The 21,469-nt window shown below is 37.2% G+C and overlaps 1 protein-coding gene across 1 annotated transcript in view; it reads left to right on the plus strand.

The window, feature by feature from the left end:
- Window positions 1–21,469, plus strand: part of LOC108975127 (structural maintenance of chromosomes protein 3) — a 69,846-nt gene that overhangs the window by 7,844 nt on the left and 40,533 nt on the right. The window contains exon 3 of the mRNA XM_018943427.1: window positions 16,484–16,623. Coding sequence (XP_018798972.1) covers window positions 16,484–16,623 — 140 coding nt within the window. The remainder of the gene's footprint in view (window positions 1–16,483; window positions 16,624–21,469) is intronic.

The raw sequence follows: 21,469 nt of genomic DNA on the forward strand, positions 1-21,469 counted from the left end.
TGAAATATTATAAAATAAAATTGAAATGTGAACTTATTTCAATGTTTAGAGTGTATATTTAAATATACAGAGTGAAAAACGTGAATAAATTTAATGGATGATAGAGAAATATCTTATGTTATTATTGCATATTTTTCAACTTTTAATCGTGAAAATTTTAAAAAATAATTAATTTTTATATAATTTTTTGATATTCCTCCTCTGGAGAAGCTCCCCTATCCGGACATACCCCATTTATAAGGATATTCGGTTTTTTTACCCCTCTGCCAAAGTAATCGGAGTCGTGCCCTTTTGAGATATTTGCTTTTAAAGTTAAAAAAAGATTAACTATTAACTATATGCGTGTTTCTCCGATCTATAATTTTACACTTATATTTTGTACTTATATATCCAATAATACTTCACTAATTCGTTTCTTATCATTTATTTCATATTAAATAGTGCATAAATAACTAATTCCATACCAAACTTTAGGTAAAATTCATTTATTCATAAAATAAGAAAATGGTTGGGCTGGGATTTAGAATAGCATCCCACGATTTCGGGGATAAAGGAGGTCCTCCAGATCAATAAAATATATATATATATAGTTGCATCTCACTTATGGGTTTTGAGACATTTGCATTTAAAGTTCAAAAATTCAAATATTTAAACGCGTGTTTCTCCGAAGTAAAATTAATTTTACACTTAAACTTTTAACTTTTATATCCACTAATATGTTTCTACCCATTTATTTTATATTATGTAGTGCAAAAATAACTTTTATTCAATAAATAACTCTTGTTCACACAATAACAAAAGGGTTGCATTCTAATGAAAAAAGGAGCTCAACGTGAAAGAACTGGTTCGACCAGTTTTATTTTTCTTCTTTGAAATACTGTTAGGCAACTATATATATACATATATATATATTGATCTGGTGGACCTACTCTATCCCCATACCCATTTTAACTCCGTAATCGGGGGTTGCTATTCTTAAATTTACCCCTTTTTTATAATCATAAGTTCTAAATATAAACACAAAAATGTATATTCCTATTTTCAGTTGTGTGATAACGGGATAATAGCAGAAACAATGAATTCCGGTCCTCCCTTGCTTAGTTACCGCCCGTGGTGAACAAAATTTGTCAAAAGTTGAGCCCGTAGAAATCAGCCATTCTTTTTTGTTTTCATTTGAACAATGTTGCCTTTGCTCAATACGCAAATATAGTACAGTACACATCTAAGTTTTCAAATAAAATTTTTCATAATATAAAATATATCAACTGAAATCTAACAAGCAATTAATTATTTATTTTAATATAACCTGTAAAAAAATGCTAGAAAAAAAAAAAACTGACTGCTTAGGCCACCGTTCCATTTTGTATAGATACATATTAATTTACTTATATGAACTCTAAATTAATTTTAATAGTATAGGAGTAAATGTTTGCTTATATTTTCGTAGTTCAGTGTTGCTATAGCGGTATGCAAATCAACATTTTGCGATGTTCATGAAAAGTGGTGATGATTCTTTTGAAAATAGATATCTGTGCGCTAGTTTTGTATGGCCGAGTTTAAGTCTCATCAAAACAAGTTGCTGGCGTTTTGTCTTAAAATTCAATTCGCTGAAATGTTGTTGGGATAACTGATGCATAGTTTTATAATGAGCATTAATTTTGTTTTCATAATTTGAGACACGTTGTTTTTTAATAAAGTTTGCGAGGCATCTTTTAATATCTTTTTCGGTGTAGTTGTTTATTAAAAAAGTAGGATGAGTGTGAATATCTTTTGCTCATTGATCGGCATTTTCATTACCCGTAATGTTTACATGTGCTGGCGTATATAAAATTTTTATGTTTTTGTCTCGTAGACATATTATTAGATCATGACCTTTGGGTTTTAATTTTGCCGCTTCAATTGCTGTAATTCCGGATGTGAATATAGCCGTGTAGCTAGGCAAAAGTCCATTTTTGATTAGTTCTTTAGATTTGTAATAGCAAAGTGTTTTCAACTTTCTTTGAACCAGTACCAAATAAGCCAGCTCTTTTGCTTCCATTTTGGTACTTCCAAAATTCTGGTATGTAGTTGGTATGTAGTTGCCTTACAGCAAGTGGGTTCGTGTTATTTTTGGTAGAACCACTAGAGATGAAGAGAGGTTCTGCAGATTTCCAGGGAGGACTGAATATTTGCAAGTTTTAAGTTTCGAAAAATCGATATCTACCTTCTTAGACATTTTGAAGATTTCCGTGATTGTAGAATTAATTTTTAGGTATCTTTTTGAATAGGACCCAATGCAAAAAGACGGACCTTTAAGGTCTATGTACACGATGTTATTTGAGTTTTGAATGCAGTTATATATTTTATTCCCAGTTAATTTAAAAATGCAGCCTTCAATAGTATGGAGTTCATAGAGTATGTTTGCAATTGGAGTTGTTCGAAACGCGAGACTAGTTATGCGAGCTGCCATATTGAAATATATTTTGATATTCTGAAGACAGCGTTTTGATGTTTTGCCATATATAATAAGATTTTCCCCAATAACAAGGCTTTTATAATATTTAATGAAGACTTTGTATTAGGTTGTCAAATATCTTCTTTCCGCCTTTTTGTCTTTTGAATTTCGGGGCTATGTATAAAGAACTACAGAGCTTGTATTTGGCAATATATACATCTTTGAAAGGCCTTGCCTTAATCTACAAAACGACGCTATGCATAATTAGTTTGGATATTGCGTTCAACAGTTAAAGACGTGTAAGCATGGAGTTCACTAACGCCGAAATTTGCGCTATTTTAAAGTTTTTCTTCGTTAAGGTCAAATTCGCTATATAAACGTTCTGTGAGATTAATGTTGTTTTGGGGGATGGTACTTTATCACTTCGAACTGCGGACGAATGGTGTCGACGATTCGGAGTGGGTGAAAGCGACACCATGGATAAGCCACCCGGCAGAAGACCTGCGACGACGAATACCGATCAAATCATGGAAAACAACGAGTTATATCGGCATGTGGTCGTGGTCGAAAGCCGGTGAATCGTCCCAAACAGTGACCAAGCCGGGATTGACGGCCAGGAAGGTTTTGCTGTGTGTTTGGTGGAATTGGAAGGAAACCATCCACTATGAGCTGCTCCCATATGGTCAGACGCTTAATTCGATCTACTGCGAACAACTAGACCGCTTGAAGCTGGTGATAGGCCAGAAACGTCCAGAATTGGCCAACAGAAAGGGTGTAGTGTTCCATCAAGACAACGCCAGACCACACACTTCGTTGATGACTCATTAGAAGCTACGGGAGCTCGGATGGAAGGTTTTATCATATCCACCATATAGCCCGGACATAGCGTCAAGTGATTACCACCTGTTCCTGTCCATGGCGAACGCCCTTGTTAGTGTAAAGTTGAACTCAAAAGAGGCTTGTGAAAAGTGGTTGTCCAGGTTCTTCGCAAATAAGGAGGGGGGAATAGAATTATCGAAACAGCGCATATTTTAACTAAATCCGATTACAGTAACACGCTGCATATGATTTTGAGTAGATTTATACATTTTGAAAGGTCTTTGCATTGGTCTTCAATTTGGTATTTCCAAGTGAGTTTTTGATCGAAGGTTATTACTAGGATTTTAAGATAGAGCACACTTTCTATTATATGATTTTGAAATTGAAATAAGTATATGTAGGTGCTTACACTTTTCAAAATTAACATGCACCCGATGTTAATGATCAATTTGCAAATAAAGTAGATAACTTTTCCAAATCATTGATGTAGGATGTGTATATAATATCATTAATCTTCGAAACAAAATAGAGGTCATATGCATATAAATAACTTTTCCATTAAGCATTTATTTTTTCAAATGCGATTAGAAATAACATCACCGATAGGGGAGAACCCTGTGGTGTTCCGTTCCCACGACAGTCGGCAGAATTCTGCCGTTACAACAACAACAACCCTGTGGTGTTCAATTTTTTGAAATTTGATTTATATCCGTTTATATTGACCATAAATGTTTTATTTGATAAAAAAGTTTTTGTATATTTGTAGATTTTTTGACCAACTTTCCACTGATCAAGTTGATTGAGTATAGAGTGGACACCTATCTATACGATCAAAGGCTTTTGAAAAATCAACACTTATAACAGAGCAGTGATTTCGAGTTGATAAATTACTAGCTAGAAAGTGGTCTAGGTATATTAAAAGCAGTTAGTTTTCTACTTATCAGTTTTTTTTGAAATACAAAAAATTGTATTCGTTTTGATATTATTCTTTTCAACAGTTTGCTTTAACATGATAAAAGCGAGATAAATTTTTGTAGTCATCTTTCTTATTCATATTTTTTGGAATACAAATGACGTTTGATTTTTTCCAAGAGTGGGGAAACACCAGTTTTGACAATTAAATTATATAAATTAATTAAACGACTTTTTAGTACTTTAATCATTACATAGGTGATTCTGTCTGGGACAGGACAATTCTCGTTTGTATTTCTAAAATTATTTTCCAGTTCAAACTGCAATTTCTTCTTCAAGTCTACTAGCAGACTTTGAAATTTTATATTCACCTTGTATACCGATTTGAGGACGCGATTTTTCAGAAATGTATTCACTTGAAAATGGTTCATCTGCAGAAGCCGATTCAAAATAAGTGGCAAATATTTCTGCAATTTAGAGCACATCTGTTGTAATTCCATTGGAAGATTTAAATGCGTGAATGTAAAAAGAGCTGGGATTATCCGTACAAGCTCTTACTATTCGTCAAACCTTTTGCATTGGAGTGTTTCGGCTGATATAAGTCGTAAATTGTTCAAAAGAGCTAGTTTTTGTCTCCGTTACTTTTTTTGCGAAAAAGAGCATTACATTTCTTATAATTGGGCAGATTCTGTAAGGTTAAGTTGTTTTTTAGAGCATACCAGTATTTAATTTTCTCGTTTCTAAGTTCGTGAAGCTCTTTTGTCCACCAGCAGGTATTACGTCTGTTGTTGTTGTTTTAACGATTATCTAATCCCCATTTTACGTGGTAAGGGTCACTTGCGTTGTCGTCGAAGTCATCTAACGGGAGGCCCAGGAAACGTGCTGTTTCGATGGGGTCGGACCAACGGGAGGAGGGTGTTAGATGAGTAGAGTTTGTAGGGCATGCAAAGAGGTGGTCAGTATCATGCGGAGACTCGTCTCATGCAGGACATACATTGGGTATGTCAGGGTTTATTCTAGATAAGTAGGAGTTTAACCTGCTACAAAATCCAGAACGAAGTTGCGTTAGGGTCACTCGCGTTTMTCGCGGCAACTGGAGCTCTTCGTCTGCAATAGGTGGTGGTTTGATTCCAAGAACGCCATTCACGGTGAGGGTGTCAGTCAGTGGCGTCCGACGTCGTCGACGTAATCAAGGAAGGACCTTTTGATGCTCCTGGGAGGCGGTTCCGCTTTAAGCAGATAGTTGCAAGGGTGATTCCTTCGGAAACATCCCAGCAGGAACTGATTGGAGAGGAGTTCATTATGCTCCTTTACAGGAAGCATAAGCGTCTCACTGTGGAGGTGTTCTATGGGAGACATCAAAAGGCATCCCGTCGTTATCCGGAGTGCAGTATTCTGGCAGGTTTGAAGTTTCCTCATCTGCGTACCACTGCATCCATGCGACCGTATTAATGCTGCGTAGTTAAGGACCGGCCGGCCGATTGTCTTGTAAGTTGCCAACAACGTTTCTATCTCTTTTCCCCAAGTGCTGCCCGCTAGCGACTTGAGGATCCTCTTGCGGCTCCGTACGTTGGCGATAATCGCGGTCGTATGAGGAGAGAAGGAGCATATACTATCGAAAGTTACGCCTAAATTCTCAAAGTTTTTAACAGTCGGAATTTTGACGCCATCGACTGCAATATTAAGCTCTATACTCCTTCGTCCAGTTCGTGAATATGGTCGTTGTGGATTTAGTGGGGGAAAGTGTGAGGTTTCGTGCAGTGAGGAAACGAGAAAGGTCGGAGAGGTAGTTGTTTACCTTCGAACACATGCCATCGATTCCATTGCCCGACGTCATTATCGTACAGTCATCGACGTACGAGGTATGGAAACCCCATCTGGTGGTTGTGGGAGTTTCGAGATGTAGAAGTTAAACAGTAGCGGGGAGAGGACACCACCCTGCGGAACCCCCTGTTTAATTCCTCTCAGTTTAGATGTTTCACCTCGAAATAGTACGGATGACTGGCGACCTTTCAGATAATTCATGGTCCACCTCTTTAGCCCTGGAAGAAGCGTAGTTTTTTCGATGTCCTGCAGTAGCGTTGTGTGGTTGACTGTGTCAAAAGCTTTTGACAAGTCCAACGCTACGAGGATCGTTCTCTCACAGGGTGGTTAAGGCCACGAACTATATGAGCGTTTATGACGCTAAATGCTGTGGTGGTGCTGTGCACTTTTCGAAATCCCGGCTGGTGACTGGCTAAGTTCAGGTGGTGAGTGAAAGTCGGGAGTGGCAAGACCTCAAGCGTCTTCACTACTGAGGAGAGGAGAGTTATCGGGCGATGAGATTCCCCTTTGTTGGCGGGTTTCCTAGGTTTCAATAGTGGGACAACTCTTCTGATTTTCCATACATCGGGTATTTGAAGAGTGGTCAGTGACAGGTTGAGGACCTTGTTGAGGTAACTTACTCCCGTCGAGCCTAGATGCTTTAGCATTAGCATGTTGATTCCATCAGGGCCAATGGATTTGGATGATTTTGCTTTTTTGATGACACTCTGAACCTCTTCATCAGTGAAAGTAATCAGCGCGCAGTTGTTTGGCATTTTGCGCAGCCGTCTGTTAACACATCTCTTGGCTTTGTCTACCGAAGGGTGCAGTGTAAACAGGCGGCTAAAATAGCTCGCGCACTTCTTCGGGTAGGAAGAGGCATTATCATTGAGTTGAACTTCAACTCGGTCGTCATGTCTCTTCGGATTAGGCAAAGCTTTGACAGTAGCCCAAAGCTTTCTCACACCGGTGGAGAGATTGCAGGAGTTCAGGTGATCTATCCATTTTGTCCACTTATTTGGGTTTACAATACGCCGAATCTCCAAATTGAGATCCCTTATTCGGGGATCCCCGGGATCGGCATGGCATAAGGTGTCGCGCTCGTTAGCTTAAACGGCTGCTTCGGCTGGGAAATTTGGGCGGATTTCCGCTATTCTTCCAGCCGGGATGAAGTGATCGGTAGCTGCTGCGATCACCTTGCGGAATTGACGTTCGCTAACGCATACGTCGATAGGAATAGGTAGAGCGTTGAAGGTGCTCTCGGTAAATTCTGTGAAGCCGACCTAATTAGCTTTTTTAAAGTTAATGTAGGTGCGGTTGTCCACAGAAATCAGGAGTCTTCTCGATAATTATGGGCAGACGGTCTGATGCGAGAGTTAGCATAGGTCGCCATATTAGACCACCGCTAGCAATGGTAATATCAGGCGAGCTATTACAGGTGCCCATAATTCTGGTGGAGGCTTCGTCATTCATTGCGCAGAATGTCGAATCGTCAATCTATTCCGCCAGCTCCATCCCCCTACGGTCATTTGATAGGCACTAATGCCAAAGATCATGGTGCGCGTTAAAGTCGCTTAGTACCAGACGGTTCTCACCACGAAGTAGCGCACCTATACTCGGGTGAAAACCTGTATGGATGTATATATTAAATATTTCGAGCTCGACATCGCCTGACCGGATAGCTATGCCCTGACATTCTAGGGTAGTATCCCCGGGGTCGACGTCCTCATCGATTAGACGATACTGCACGGTGTTGTGCAATATGAAGGCTAGGCCGCCACCATTATCTCGCTCGCGATCTTTACGCAAAACGTTGAAACTTGCACAACTCAGAAGATCTGAGCGGCTGTCAGCTTGGTTTCTTGGACCGCAGCTCTCAATACACGTTCTCGATTCATGAGTGCAACTATCTCCTCGATCTTTCTCTGAAGTCTGTTGCAGTTAAAATGAAGTATCCTGTATCCTTTGTCGCGGGTGTTTGTGAGTGATTTTGGTGGTGAGGCAGTGACGTGTAGGTGGTGTTTTCTGCAGGTGCAGAACCCGCAGGGACGCAACTGTAGTGTGTTTCGGGGGGCAGACTCTTGCAGCATGGGACAACGTACGACTCACTCCGCTCACGTGGGGTGCGCAGGCCGGAACACGCCGGAAAGTGGTACCAGCCAGTGCAGGAATTGCACTTGACTGATGTAACATTCCGACGTGTGACGGTCTAACACACGGAAAAGACTGTGCGATGAACCAAGATCGATTGCACAGCCGTAGAGGATTGTGTCGCAGTATTGCGCAGGCAACATGGGCCACGTAACGCATGGTCCACTCCCTATGAGTCTTAAGTCCTGAACAGGTCTTGAGATGGCTCCATCCATTGCATGTATTGCACCTGACCGAGGTGGAGTTTGGATGGAGCCTTTTTCCGCCTCTTTATTAATGTTATCAGTATTCGGATATCGGTCTACTTTTATTTCTAATGTCTTAGAAAAAAGAGGCCATTTTGCGTTTGCCGTTTTGTATCTAGGGTTGTGGATATAACTCGAATAATTTTCCCTATCATTTGCGTTGTCGTGGACGTCATCTAACGGGAGGCCCAAGAAGCGTGCTGTTTCGACGGGGTCGGACTAAAGAGAGAAGGGTGTTAGATGAGTGGGGTTGGTAGGGCATGCAAAGAGGTGGTCAGTATCATTCGGAGACTCGTCGCATGCAGGAAATACATTGGGTATGTCAGGGTTTATTTTAGATAAGTAGGAGTTTAACCTGCTACAAAATCCAGAACGAAGTTGCGTTAGGGTCACTCGCGTTTCTCGCGGCAACTGGAGCTCTTCGTCTGCAATAGGTGGTGGTTTGACTAAAATAACGTCGTTCCCGATGAGGGAGCCGCTTTTTGCGGCTCTGTACTTTGGCGATAATCGCGGTCGTATGGGCAGAGAAGGAGCATAAAATATTAGGGTTATTGACAGTCGGAGTTTTGATGCCATGGAGTGCAATATTAAGTTCGAGTCTATACTCCTTCGTCCAGTTCGTAACTATGGCCGCTGTGGATTTGGTGTGGGAAAGTGTGAGGTTCCATGCAGTGAGGAAATGAGAAAGGTCGGAAAGGTAGTTCTTTACCTTCGAACTCAGGCCATCGATTCCATTGCCCGACGTCATTATCGTACAGTCCGTACAGTATCGTACGAGATTATGGAGGTTGTGGGAGTTTCGAGATGTAGAAGTTAAACAGTAGCGGGGAGAGGACACCACCCTGCGGAACTCCCTGTTTAATACTTTTCAGTTTGGATGTTTAACCTCGAAATCGTACGGATGACTGACGACCGTTTAGGTAGTTCATGACCCACCTCTTTCGCCCTGGAGAAAGCGTAGTTTTTTCAATGTCCTGCAGTAGCGTTGTGTGGTTGACTGTGTCAAAAGCTTTTGACAGGTCCAACGCCACGAGGATCGTTTTCTCACAGGGTGGTTGAGGCCACGAACTATCTGACCGTTTATGACGCTAAGTGCTCTGGTAGTGCTGTGCACTTTTCGAAATCTATGCTGGTGTCTGGCTAGGTCTTCACTACTGGGGAGAGAAGAGTTATCGTTCGATAAGATTCCCCTTTGTTGGCGGGTTCGATAGCTGTGTCCCAGATATTGTTTACCATTTTCGATTGCATAAAATATAGTAATCAGTTCCAGACCGTTTTCTATCGAAATTGGAGCCTTAAAAACTAGTAATATCTTGAGTAGACGATCTGAATCATATGCCATATGAACATAACAGCCTTTTTCTCTCATAATTGTTGCGAGTCTGATTAGCTGATCACCTTTAATTAGAGTCCGAATCGATCATCATACTAATCCTGTTTTACACGGGACCTCTCAGTCTCTCTCTTGTGACCGCTCATTCTCCACTCTGAATAGCGCAGTTCCCTTCGAGCCGTCGAATACATTTATAATTTAGGCACTTATGGATTGTACCACCATATCTCTTCGCCGCTAGTGTTTCCTATCTTCTTCATCTACTTTGAAGTTGGATTTCCGTAATCATGTGCGACATTTCCGATGAAAATGAGCAACTATATCGCATTTCCTGCATTTCATATTTCTAGCGGGACACTCCAAACTATTTTCCCGATCTCCCCTTTTTTTTTTAATTCTTCCACACTCGCTGTCCATGTTTTGTTGTACAATTTTGTTGATGACGCTTGGATTAGCTTGGAGAGTCATAGACTGTTAGTTGACTTGTTCATCAATACTATATGTATTTATGTCCTCACCAAAGTTAGTTCTTTTCAGGTAACTTTTTGTTTAAATCTAACGGTGCCCAGACATCGATTACTATCTTTTCAATTTGTTCTTTGGTCTCGCCAAATGAACATTTAGCTATCTGACGGCGCAATCTCATCAACAACTTCTTAAAACATTCTCCTTCCAGCGGTATTATAGAATTAAACAGGTGCCTCTTAAAGGGGAATTCCGTTGTGGCGAAAAATACTCATTGAGTTATCAAAGGTGTAAACACGTCTTTCTTCGCTTGCTCGTCACTCTGTCACCACTGGCTGGAGCTGGGATCATAAAGAAAAATGTATGAATCACTTTTCCCTTGTTTCCAACGTTATTCCATTTGGAATATGGTCTCACAATACGATACCTAATTACATTCCGTCCCTTTTTTTATTTCATTTGAAATATATTTACACTAGGTATCAAATGAAAGTATAAATGTAATATATACTGGCAACCTCAGATCATTCATTTACTTAATACATTTTCGCTTAAGAATAAATTCATAAAGCATTTTATGTAGATGCAATGTTATGTAAATAAACAGTTGGAGTAATATTTGCACTAATTATTTAGACGCAAAAAATGTTTACTCCAAAGAAAAGCTTCTGAAAACCCTGAAATTTTATCGCGGGAGTTGATTGAAAGTTTTGGTTTGAATGTTTCCATTAGTACAATGAAAAGAAAACTACAAACATCTAGTTTTAAAAACTATGTCGCAAAAAAATTACTTATGTTTTCCATTTCGAGTAGGAAAAAAGAACCAGAGTTTGCAAAACAATATCCAGATATGCCAACCACATTTTTAGATAAAGTAATTTGGTCCGATGAATTCAAATTCGTGCTAAGGAGTTAAAAAGCACGTAAGTGAGTGTGGTGTAAACCTTCTGATCGCTTAAAACCACATTGCATACAATGAAGCATGGAAGATGTTCTCTCGTGGTTTCGGGCTGTTTCTCAAAATTTGGTGTAGGTTGACATCCTTAGTGAAAATTTAAAAATAAATGCGGAAAAAGTGAACTTTGGGTCGTTTATGTTCCAATTAAATAACGACCCCCAACGCACATCTCGCCTGACTACTCTCTTTTTTTAAGAAGGCTTAAAGAAAAACTGGCCTGTCCATCTCAGTCACCGGATTTGTGGTTAATTTTTGATTTCAAAATACCAAAAAGCAGCCGTACAAATTTGGAAAAATTTTTCTTAGATGCGAATCGTCAACTTGACATTATTATAATGAAAATATTAGAAAATTTGGTTCGTTTTCAAAACGTCTTCGAGCAGTAATTCAGAATAAAGAGGGCAATATTAATTACTAAATGTACTTTAAACCAAACGTTTTGTATTTTTTTAAATTTATACTTATACCGCATTTGTTTAAGAGTCCGGGGATGTTCGAGCAAGCAAATAACTGCGGCAATATTGCAACCCTGATGTTTTTTTTGCAGATAATCAGCTGATACTTAAATAAATATTGTGCAAATAATTTGCGCGGCGTGCAGGTGCATTGAAGAAGTGAAATTTAAGAAAGAAAAATGAATTTTTTAATTAATTTAACAGTGGACAACTTGGTAGACAGCGAGTGTAGTTTGCTTCTTAAATACAAAAAAGCAAGGAAACAAAGTTTTCTGCGTAAAAGTGACTTATGACCGAAATTTTAAAGAAGAGGGCAATAGTAAAGTCGCAAAATTTTCTTTCTTTCTTCAAATACCCTTCGGATATATATTTATCACATTTTCGGATGTCTTGTGAAACATTTGCTGTAAGTTTTTTGATTTAAATAATCGCCTAAATAAACACAAAAATATTTCGTAGTAATTAAAGAGCCGATTGGAACCTTTTTGGTTAACGTCACGCAGTAAATATTCGATAGATCATGCTTTACATATTACCTTATGGAAGCTGAGTAACTGTCACTTATCGTGAACAGATAAATTTAATGTTTCAAAAGGGCTGCCCACAAAATTTTTCTTAAAACTATCAATACAATTTGTAAGTTGAAAAATAAAATATGTTGCTGGCCAGTTGTGGAGCGTTTCCAAGCGAGTCGGCCGAATGAATAGTCGGATGGAACGCATTTTAAAATAAACTCACCGAAGAAGGATGCAATTGGCTACTACAAGGTGCGTTCCAAAGTAGACAGGGCTTAAAAAAAAAAGAAGAAATGGTTTTTTTTTTTTGGCAAAATTAATTTATTTTATTGAAAATAGTATCCTTCTGCATCAATACAGCTGTATGCATGGTCCAATGGTATGTCGAACGAGTGTTTTAGCTCATTGGCCGGTATGGCCTCAACCTCTGCATAATTGCTTTCCTCTCATGGGCAAATACATTTTTCCGAAAAGTAAGAAGTCGCACGGTACCATATCAGGTGAATATGGCAACGATCGATGTGAGCAATTTTTGGTCGTCAGTCAATTTGTGCGGAACCAACCGTGCATACACCTTTCGTAAGCCCAATTGTTCTATCAAAATGGGATAAATCGATGCTTTGGGGATGTTCAATTCCATTTCCATGAATTTCAATGATGATTTCTGATGAATTCACGCACAGTTTCGATGAAATTTACGGTGATCACGGATTTTGATTGTCCCACATGTTGATCGTCATTTATGTCCTCACGACCACTTTGAAAACATTGAAACCACTCGTGCACTCTGCTACGGGATAGACAATCATCGCCATAAACTTGTTTCATCAATTGAAATGTTTCGGTAAAAGTTTTACCAACTTAAAAAAAAAATTAATGTTGGCTCTTTGTTCGAAGCTCATTTTCGCACCGATAATACAAACATACTGATACTTAAAACGCGATAACTTCACTTCCAATCGATGAAATGTCATGAAATTCTTACTGAACAATCGATAAAGATGGCAGATTGTAACGCACCAGTCGACATATAGATGGCCCCACCAGCGGGCGCTAGATTCAAAAAGTCCTGTTTACTTTGGAACGCACCTTGTATGACCTAAAAAGGAACTATTCCATTATTATGCAGGTAAGTATATATGGTGATGGTTAAGCTAGAACTATTTTAAAAATATAAAACATTTGCATTGTGCGACAGCACATTTCGTTTCTTGGATGTTTCCATCGGCTACCCAGGGAGCTGCCATGACACCCACGTATGGAAAAATACTTCGATATAATATATAAAGGAATTACGTCTGGAGAGATAACAAGAGATGCTATAATTTTAGCTGACTCAGCTTATCCTCTTTCAAAATATTTGATCGCGCCTTACCTCTATAATGAGAGAGGAGAAACAATTTAATTATTATTTAAGTTCAACTCGAGTATTCATAGAACAAGCTTTTGGAAGAGGTATCAAAAGTAGTATTCGCTTGTTTAATTCTGCATAATTTAATAATGCGGAATAATATTAAAGATTGGAAAATTTGGAAATATTTAATGAAAACGATGCCGAAACGCCTGAAAACATAAATGATACTAACGAAGGTATAATCAAAAGAAATAATTTAACAATGTTGTTTATTACTTAAATTTTTTATTTTACAAATAAAAATATTAGTAATAATAATATAAAACATAATATATGTATGTATGTACATGTGATATTTTATTTAATTTCTTCACGTACAGGTCACAACAGTAATAAAAAATTATATGAATAGATCAAGTTTACATTTTTAAAATTATGTAAATTGTTTTTTTTGTTTACTTTTTGGTTAACTTTTTTAAAGTTTCCCGCAGCTTTATTACTAGGGGTTATTTTTTCTTTTTCAAAATTCAATGTTTCTTGTTCAAATTATAGCACTTCTTCATGACATGCATGTTCTTTTAAAAATTCCAATGCTTCATTGGCGGCAGTCCTTGGACGCTTTCTTCTTTCATTTACGAGTTGACTTTTATAACAATCGTCAGTTTTCTCGTCCCCACTCACTTCACATACGTCAGCGCTATTCATTATGGAGCCCTGAAGGTTTTTTTGGCTGGCGGTAATAAAAATAAGGAGCGATTTCGCTTACCTCATTTCTTCCATCATAAATTTTGTTGATGCCCATTTTGTCACTTTTGCGCGTATTTAATATGTAAATGTAATATTAATGTATGAATTATTAATTGTTTATTTTAATAAAACTGCATTGAAATAACTTATGTGAAATTTATACTTTCATCTAATGCCTAGTGTACATATGTATCTACATACATATACATATAAGCATATTCTGCTTAAAAGAAATCTCATTCCATTTGGAATAGACTCTACATATACTTTCCCTTTTCGTTTTTCTATTTAATTTTTAAACTATTTGTTTTTGAAATTTCTCTATTAATTTTAAAATTTTCCATTCATTTTTTTGAAATGAATTCTTAATCAAATTTCCAAATTCCAATTTTTTTTATTTCTCAATTACTTTTCAAATTTAAATTTTCCAGATAATACTGAATACAATTTTCTTTAATGTTATATTAATCATATTAATGTATAACTAGTAAATGTCAATTCTGTCAACTTTTGGAAAATGCAACTATTATTTTGCAAATCAATTTTGGTAAATTATTCAGTTAGAACTTTCCTTAAATAAATATACAAGATAAAATACACATATTTCCTTTAAAGTCTCTGATTTTGTCTCGCATATTGACCGAAAGTTCCATTCCGATAACTTCATTGGTGTTTGATTTGTATTCTGCAAATCATATGAAATGTAAAATTGTATGTGGGAAGCAGGTGTAGTTGTATTACGATTCCGCCCATTTTCACCTTGTAATAGTCAGAATAGTGTTATTTAGAAAATTTGGTTCATATGGATTTTATTTAAATTTTAATTTCGCCTGAAGCGAGGTGGTGAAACGACCATTTTCCAATTTCTATACTAGCTCATATGAAGCTCTTCCAAACCATTTTGAGTGTGAAATTAAATGCTTCTGGAGCATTTACATAGTGAGTTATAGTGCATTAAGGGGGGAGATACGTACCTTTAGAATTTTCGAAAAATTAAAATTTTTTCGATCTAAACAATTCAAAAACTATTCAAAAATATAGTCAAAAGTGCGAGCGAATTAGTTAATCGATTTACATAAACTAAGGGGTATTTTATAGATAATTTTATATTTAAGTGCGTTATAGAGCGATTTTCAGAAAAAAATGGCATTTTGACAGTTCAACTAATTTGATGTCGAACAACGCAGGTAAAAATGGCACTTTTACAAAATCCAGGCCTACATCCCCAATTTTTCGAAATTTTCAAAACCCTTCTACTATGCACTTGATAAAAGCTTCATGATTAAAAAAACATTTACTTTTTTGTATTAGATAAATAGACTAGGCCGCAAAAAACGTCAATCAATTTGATATTTCCGCCACTTTGTTTTTTACATAAAATATTTTTGATTTTGTAGTTCAATAATACCTCTTAATATATATGCAAAAAAATCGGACGTGATCTGTTTTTATCCTCCCATAATGAAAACTGAAAAAATAGCTTTTTTTTGGCCGTACTAGAGGTATCCTAATCCTTAAGTAGCTTTTAACATAATCGTTACATGAGTGTGGGCATTGTTGCTATCCGATTTCTCCTATTTCCACCGGAGCGAGAGAATACCGAAATGATTACAGCTCAACCAGTAGTGGTTTGTGATATATGTAAATTAAACTTAGAACTGTCGGATGGACAGTCACTCGGATTTCAACTCGTCTTGCCGTAGTCATTCATAACCGTTAGGTGAACAAAACTATTACTATACTCTGTAGTAAAATATTGCAAAAGTAACAATTTGGGATACTTAACTAACTACTTAAAGTTCTGACCTATATACATATAATATAAGTTAATAAGATACCAAATGTGGTTGTAATCTATTCAAGGTCTATTCAAATAACGAATATTGAAAACATCGCAAAATTTTTAATACCATATACATTTGGTAACTTGTAATAATAATAGCTTGTTGGATTACATAACAATTCTCAATACTATGTTTTCGAATCGTTATAACTTATAATTTTAAGAGACATGTGAAAACCCTAATTTTTATTTAAACAAGTGCAAGAATTTAAAATTTTACGACTTTACGATGCTTTAAGACAGGTTATGAACGCCCCAACTGTATATTCAACTGATGAGTTTTGTTCTGAAGTTAAAAAATGTTTACTTTATATTATTACAGCAAGTAAAAAAATGTATTAAAAATTAATTATGTATATCGACATGAGGGAAAATTGTTAATTACAATTGATATGTTTATGTTTTCATTACGTTTTTGTTGTTGAATTTAAATGTTTATTCTTTTTTAGCAATACAGTTTGTGCTGAGTGATGAATTTACTCACCTGCGTCCTGAACAAAGGCAGGCGCTTTTGCATGAAGGAACAGGCGCTAGGGTCATTTCGGCATACGTTGAAATAATTTTCGATAATAGCGATAATCGAGTTCCTGTAAGTATATATATTTTTTAGACTATTTTGAAATAGAATAATTAAATTTAACATACGCCATTATATGTGTATTTCAAGCATGACTTATTAGTATGTAAGTTGATGTCACTGATTTTGTCTCAAATAGAAAAACTGTTAGAAGCTTGATATACATTTCATTAAATAAAGCTTCGAAACTAATTTTTTTTAAGTATATGGGAGTTAAAAAAAAACAACCGCTTTCTCAGTTCTTAATACTGAACAATTTTATGTCCGTCACGATCCGCCATGAAAATAGATTAAATATTTAGATTTAAAATGATACTTGGTTTAAATAAATGGTTTAGTTTCTAGAAAATATGCCATATATTTAATAAAAAGTGATTATGTAACTGCATATACGTTCTAGTAAAAAACGAAATCTTTCGTTACCTCTTATTAACTTGTAAAATGCTGCTAAGAAACATAAAAGCGTTTTACAAACACTCTGTATTTATTAGGCGGCGTACGGCATTGCCAGAATTTTTTTATGATTGATGTATAAGTATAAAATCAATTAGAAAGCGAAATTTCGTATTTACTAATAAATTTCAGGCTTATTTAACAATAAACGCTTCTTTTATTTGTCAAATAACATACAGACGGATCCATAAATGGGAAATAATCTATTAAAATGTCTCTTAATGAGAATATAGGTTAAATATTAAACTCATCTTTTAGACCCAAATCAGCAAATATGTAATTAATTACTTAATTATTTATACCAAAAAAGGTTAAAACTACAATACTACTTGACTTTCAAAAACACTACAACGTATGTTGCTGCTAACAAATTACTTGGTAATCTAGTCAAGCTTGTTTTCCAAAGTATATGTATAGAAACACATATAGACATGCATATTTACATGCATATGTGATTGAGGAAACAAAACTAAATATAGTAAGAAAGACAAAATCCAAAATGTTTTATCATTATGACGACTACTAAAACATAGTAAGACTCTGTTTATAATTTAAATTTTAGTTATATTTATTCTTCAATATCTACAGGGTGGCTGATGAATTTTTCTACATTAAAAAACTCAAATAATTTTTTTTTTCAGTATATGGAATTCATTTTTTTTTTTATTCATGTTAAAGCCCATTCAATTTTAGTAAATATAGCTTAATTAGTTTTAAAAATAATGGAATTTAAATGCCCCAAATTAACCAGATTCATTAAATAGAAAAAAATTATTAATTTTTTTTTGGTAGCGGCTTTCATCAGCCACCCTGTATGTCGTCCCCCTCCAAACTAATCCCAATTGGTCCTAATACACCTGTGCTAACGCTTTTTCAATCCTCAAAAAGTTGTTAAGCTTAATTTCCGAAATAGCCTTAAATGAGCGATTCACGATTAATGTCTTCAGTTGACTCAAAACGGTTTTCCTGGCCAGACGTGACAGCGCGATATTGGTTAAAAATTTGCCGAAAAACGTACGAGAATCAATTCAGTATGCGACGGTGCATTACCTTTGCCACGATATTCGGCCGATTAATCGTCTGTTACCGGGTCGTAAGAATATATCCAAGACACATCGACAGTTATAATACGTTTCATGACATCCTAGATGGTAGTTGTAAAGGATAGTTTCACAGACGTTAATGCATCGCCGTTTTTGGAAAAAGTTTAGTGTTACTCTTCTTAGGCCCAAATAATCTTTCAAAATGATTTTCATTGATCCTTTCGATATTCCAACGATGTCGATGTCTCCGACTGTTAATCATCGTCGATTCTTAAGCATCAAATGCTCGAGACAAGCAATTATTACCCAAGGCCTTTTCCAACATTCTGAACGTTTCGGCACCAAAGATTTGGTTCCGCACACAACAATTAATGGCAGTTCTTTGTTGAATAATTTCAGTCATCGTAAAAAGATTGGTTTGTTTTGAGGATGTCTTTAGGAGGGAAAGAATTAACTGATTAAAACGAAATTTCTGGGGTTTATAGTTATATATTTAAACAGTTTGAATACAAAAACTTTTATATTCTGCTTTTGGGAAACAATTGCCCGATGCATCTCGCAAGTGCATTTACCGGACGGCGGGCAGGATGCAGGTCGCAATTTCTATCTGAAACAAAAAATTTAAATAGATTCATATTTTTTAATAATTATTCTATTCTATTTTGCCAAAAATTTTCCACTTTATGTTGTTTAAAAATATGTTCAAAAATTACTTCTTAGTTTTTTTTAGTTTAAATAGAAGATATTGTAATGCCATAGATAATAAATTTTGCCCCAATTCGATTCGACGTTTAGTTTTTTTTGTCGTAAAAATGAAAAACCGAGAAATCGCGCGTCAAAGTTTTCGCTTTCTGTCCGATCGCTCATATATCTGCTAGACGCTCGGTCACTATTTTCCTTCTAGCTTCTTAAATATTTCGAATTTCCATCTATAACTTTGGGGTCATATTCTTAGATGTGTTTTAAAGAGATCTAAGCAAAAAAAAAAAAAAATCGATTTTTTGAAGCTTCTAATTCAGGCTTCCCCCTTAGGGTAGTAGTCTGATAATTTGGGTTCAAAAGATCGAAATTTTTTTTTGCTTAATTTGAAAGTAAAATCTCTTGAGAATATACTGGGAAAATTTCAGACAGAGATTCGAAATATTTCGGGACTTATAACGAGTTTCCTAGAGCGCCTCGGAGTCCTTTCTTTTGGAGTTGTTGAATTTTAAACGCGTTTTCTCAAAACATTTTCTGGTCGTCCCGGGTCCCTTACAACGGAGAGATTTTTCTGCTGCGTATGCGCAAAAAGGCTCCATCCAAACTCCACCTCGGTCAGGTGCAATACATGCAATGGATGGAGCCATCTTAAAACCTGTTCAGGCCTTAAGACTCATAGGGAGTGGACTACGCGTTACTTAGCCCCATGTTGCCTGCCCCATGCGTACTGCGACACAAGTCTCTACGGCTGTGCAATCTGCACACAGTTCGCACGCCGCGTCGCCACTCAGCCCGAGTGGCCAACTTATGACCTCCACGGTTAGGAGCTTACACAGGCAACATAGCTCCCACTCGATGTCGAACTCGAAATATGTAATATATACATCCCCCCAGTTACATATTGCCCTACAGGATATCACCCGAATGTAGGTGCGCTACTTCAGGTTGAGAAACGTCTGGTACTAGGCGACTTTAACGAGCACCATGATCTTTGGCATTCCTGCCTGTCAAATGACTGTAGGGGGATGGTAGTAAGGGATCTCAATTTGGAGATTCGGCGTATAGTAAACCAAAATAAGCGGACAAAATGGATAGAGCACCTGAAGTCCTGAAACCTCTCCACCGGTGTGAGTAAGCTTTGGGCTACTGTCAAAGCTTTGTCTAATCCGAAGAGACGTGACGACCGAGTTGAAGTTCAGTTCAATGATCATGCCTCTTCGGACCCGAAGAAGTGCGTGAGCTATTTTAGTCGGCAGTTTACACTGCACCCTTCAGTAGACAAAGCCAAGAGATGAGTTAACCGACGGCTGCGAAAAATGCCAAACAACCGCGCATTACTTTTATTCTGAATTATCTGAACGGTCGTCAGTCATTCGTACTATTTCGAGGTGAAACATCTAAACTGAGAAGAATTAAACAGGGGGTTCCGCAGGGTGGTGTCCTTTCCCCGCTACTGCCTAACTTCTACATCTCGAAACTCCCACAACCACCAGAGGGGGTTTCCATAACCTAGTACGCCGATGATTGTACGATAATGATGTCGGGCAATGGAACCGATGGCATATGTTCGAAGGTAAACAACTACCTCTTCGACCTTTCTCGTTTCCTCACTGCACGAAACCTCACACTTTCCCCAAAAAAAAACCACAGCGACCATATTCACGAACTGGACGAAGGAGTATAGACCTGAGCTTAATATTGCAGTCGATGGCGTCAAAATTCCGATTGTTAATAGCCCTAAGATTTTAGGCGTAACTTTCGATAGTCTATGCTCCTTCTCTCCTCATACGACCGCGATTATCGCCAAAGTACAGAGCCGTAACAAGATCYTCAAGTCGCTAGCCGGCAGCATATGGGGAAAAGACAAAGAAACGTTGTTGGCAACTTAAAAGGCAATCGGCCGGCCGGGTCCTTAACTACGCAGCACCAATATGGTCGCCTATATGCAGTGGAACGCAGATGAGGACACTTCAAACCTGCCAGAATACTGTACTCCGGACAACCTCCACAGTGAGACGCTTATGCTTCCTGTAAATTAGCATAATGAACTCCTCTCCAAACAGTTCCTGCTGGGATGTTTTGGAAGGAATCACCCTTGCAGCTATCTGCTTGAAGCGGAACCACCTCCCAGGAGCATCAAAAGGTCCTTCCTTGACTACGTCGACGACGTCGTACAGTACACCGACTGGACTTTGGACTCAACTGACTTTCGACAGGTACTGACCGCCATTCACAGTGGAGCCATCAACACCTTCACCGACTCCCTCACCGTGAATGGCATTCTTGGAGTCAAACCACCACCTATTGCAGATGAAGAGCTCCAGTTGCCGCGAGAAATCCTAGCGCAACTTCGATCTGGATATTGTAGCAGCTTAAACTCCTACTTATCCAAAATTGACTCAGACATACCCAATGTATGTCCTGCATGCAACGAGTCCTCGCATGATGCTGGCCCTTGGTTTGAGTGAATAATAATTGTAATAAATTATTAAATTTTTTCAAATAAATTTTTCCTTATATCGGGTGATTTTTTAAGAGCTTGATAACTTTTTTAAAAAAAAAAACGCATAAAATTTGCAAAATCTCATCGGTTCTTTATTTGAAACGTTAGATTGGTTCATGACATTTACTTTTTGAAGATAATTTCATTTAAATGTTGACCG

Source organism: Bactrocera latifrons, unplaced genomic scaffold (genome assembly GCF_001853355.1).
Source record: "Bactrocera latifrons isolate USDA-ARS-PBARC rearing strain unplaced genomic scaffold, ASM185335v1 scaffold_615, whole genome shotgun sequence".
Lineage (NCBI taxonomy): Eukaryota > Metazoa > Arthropoda > Insecta > Diptera > Tephritidae > Bactrocera > Bactrocera latifrons.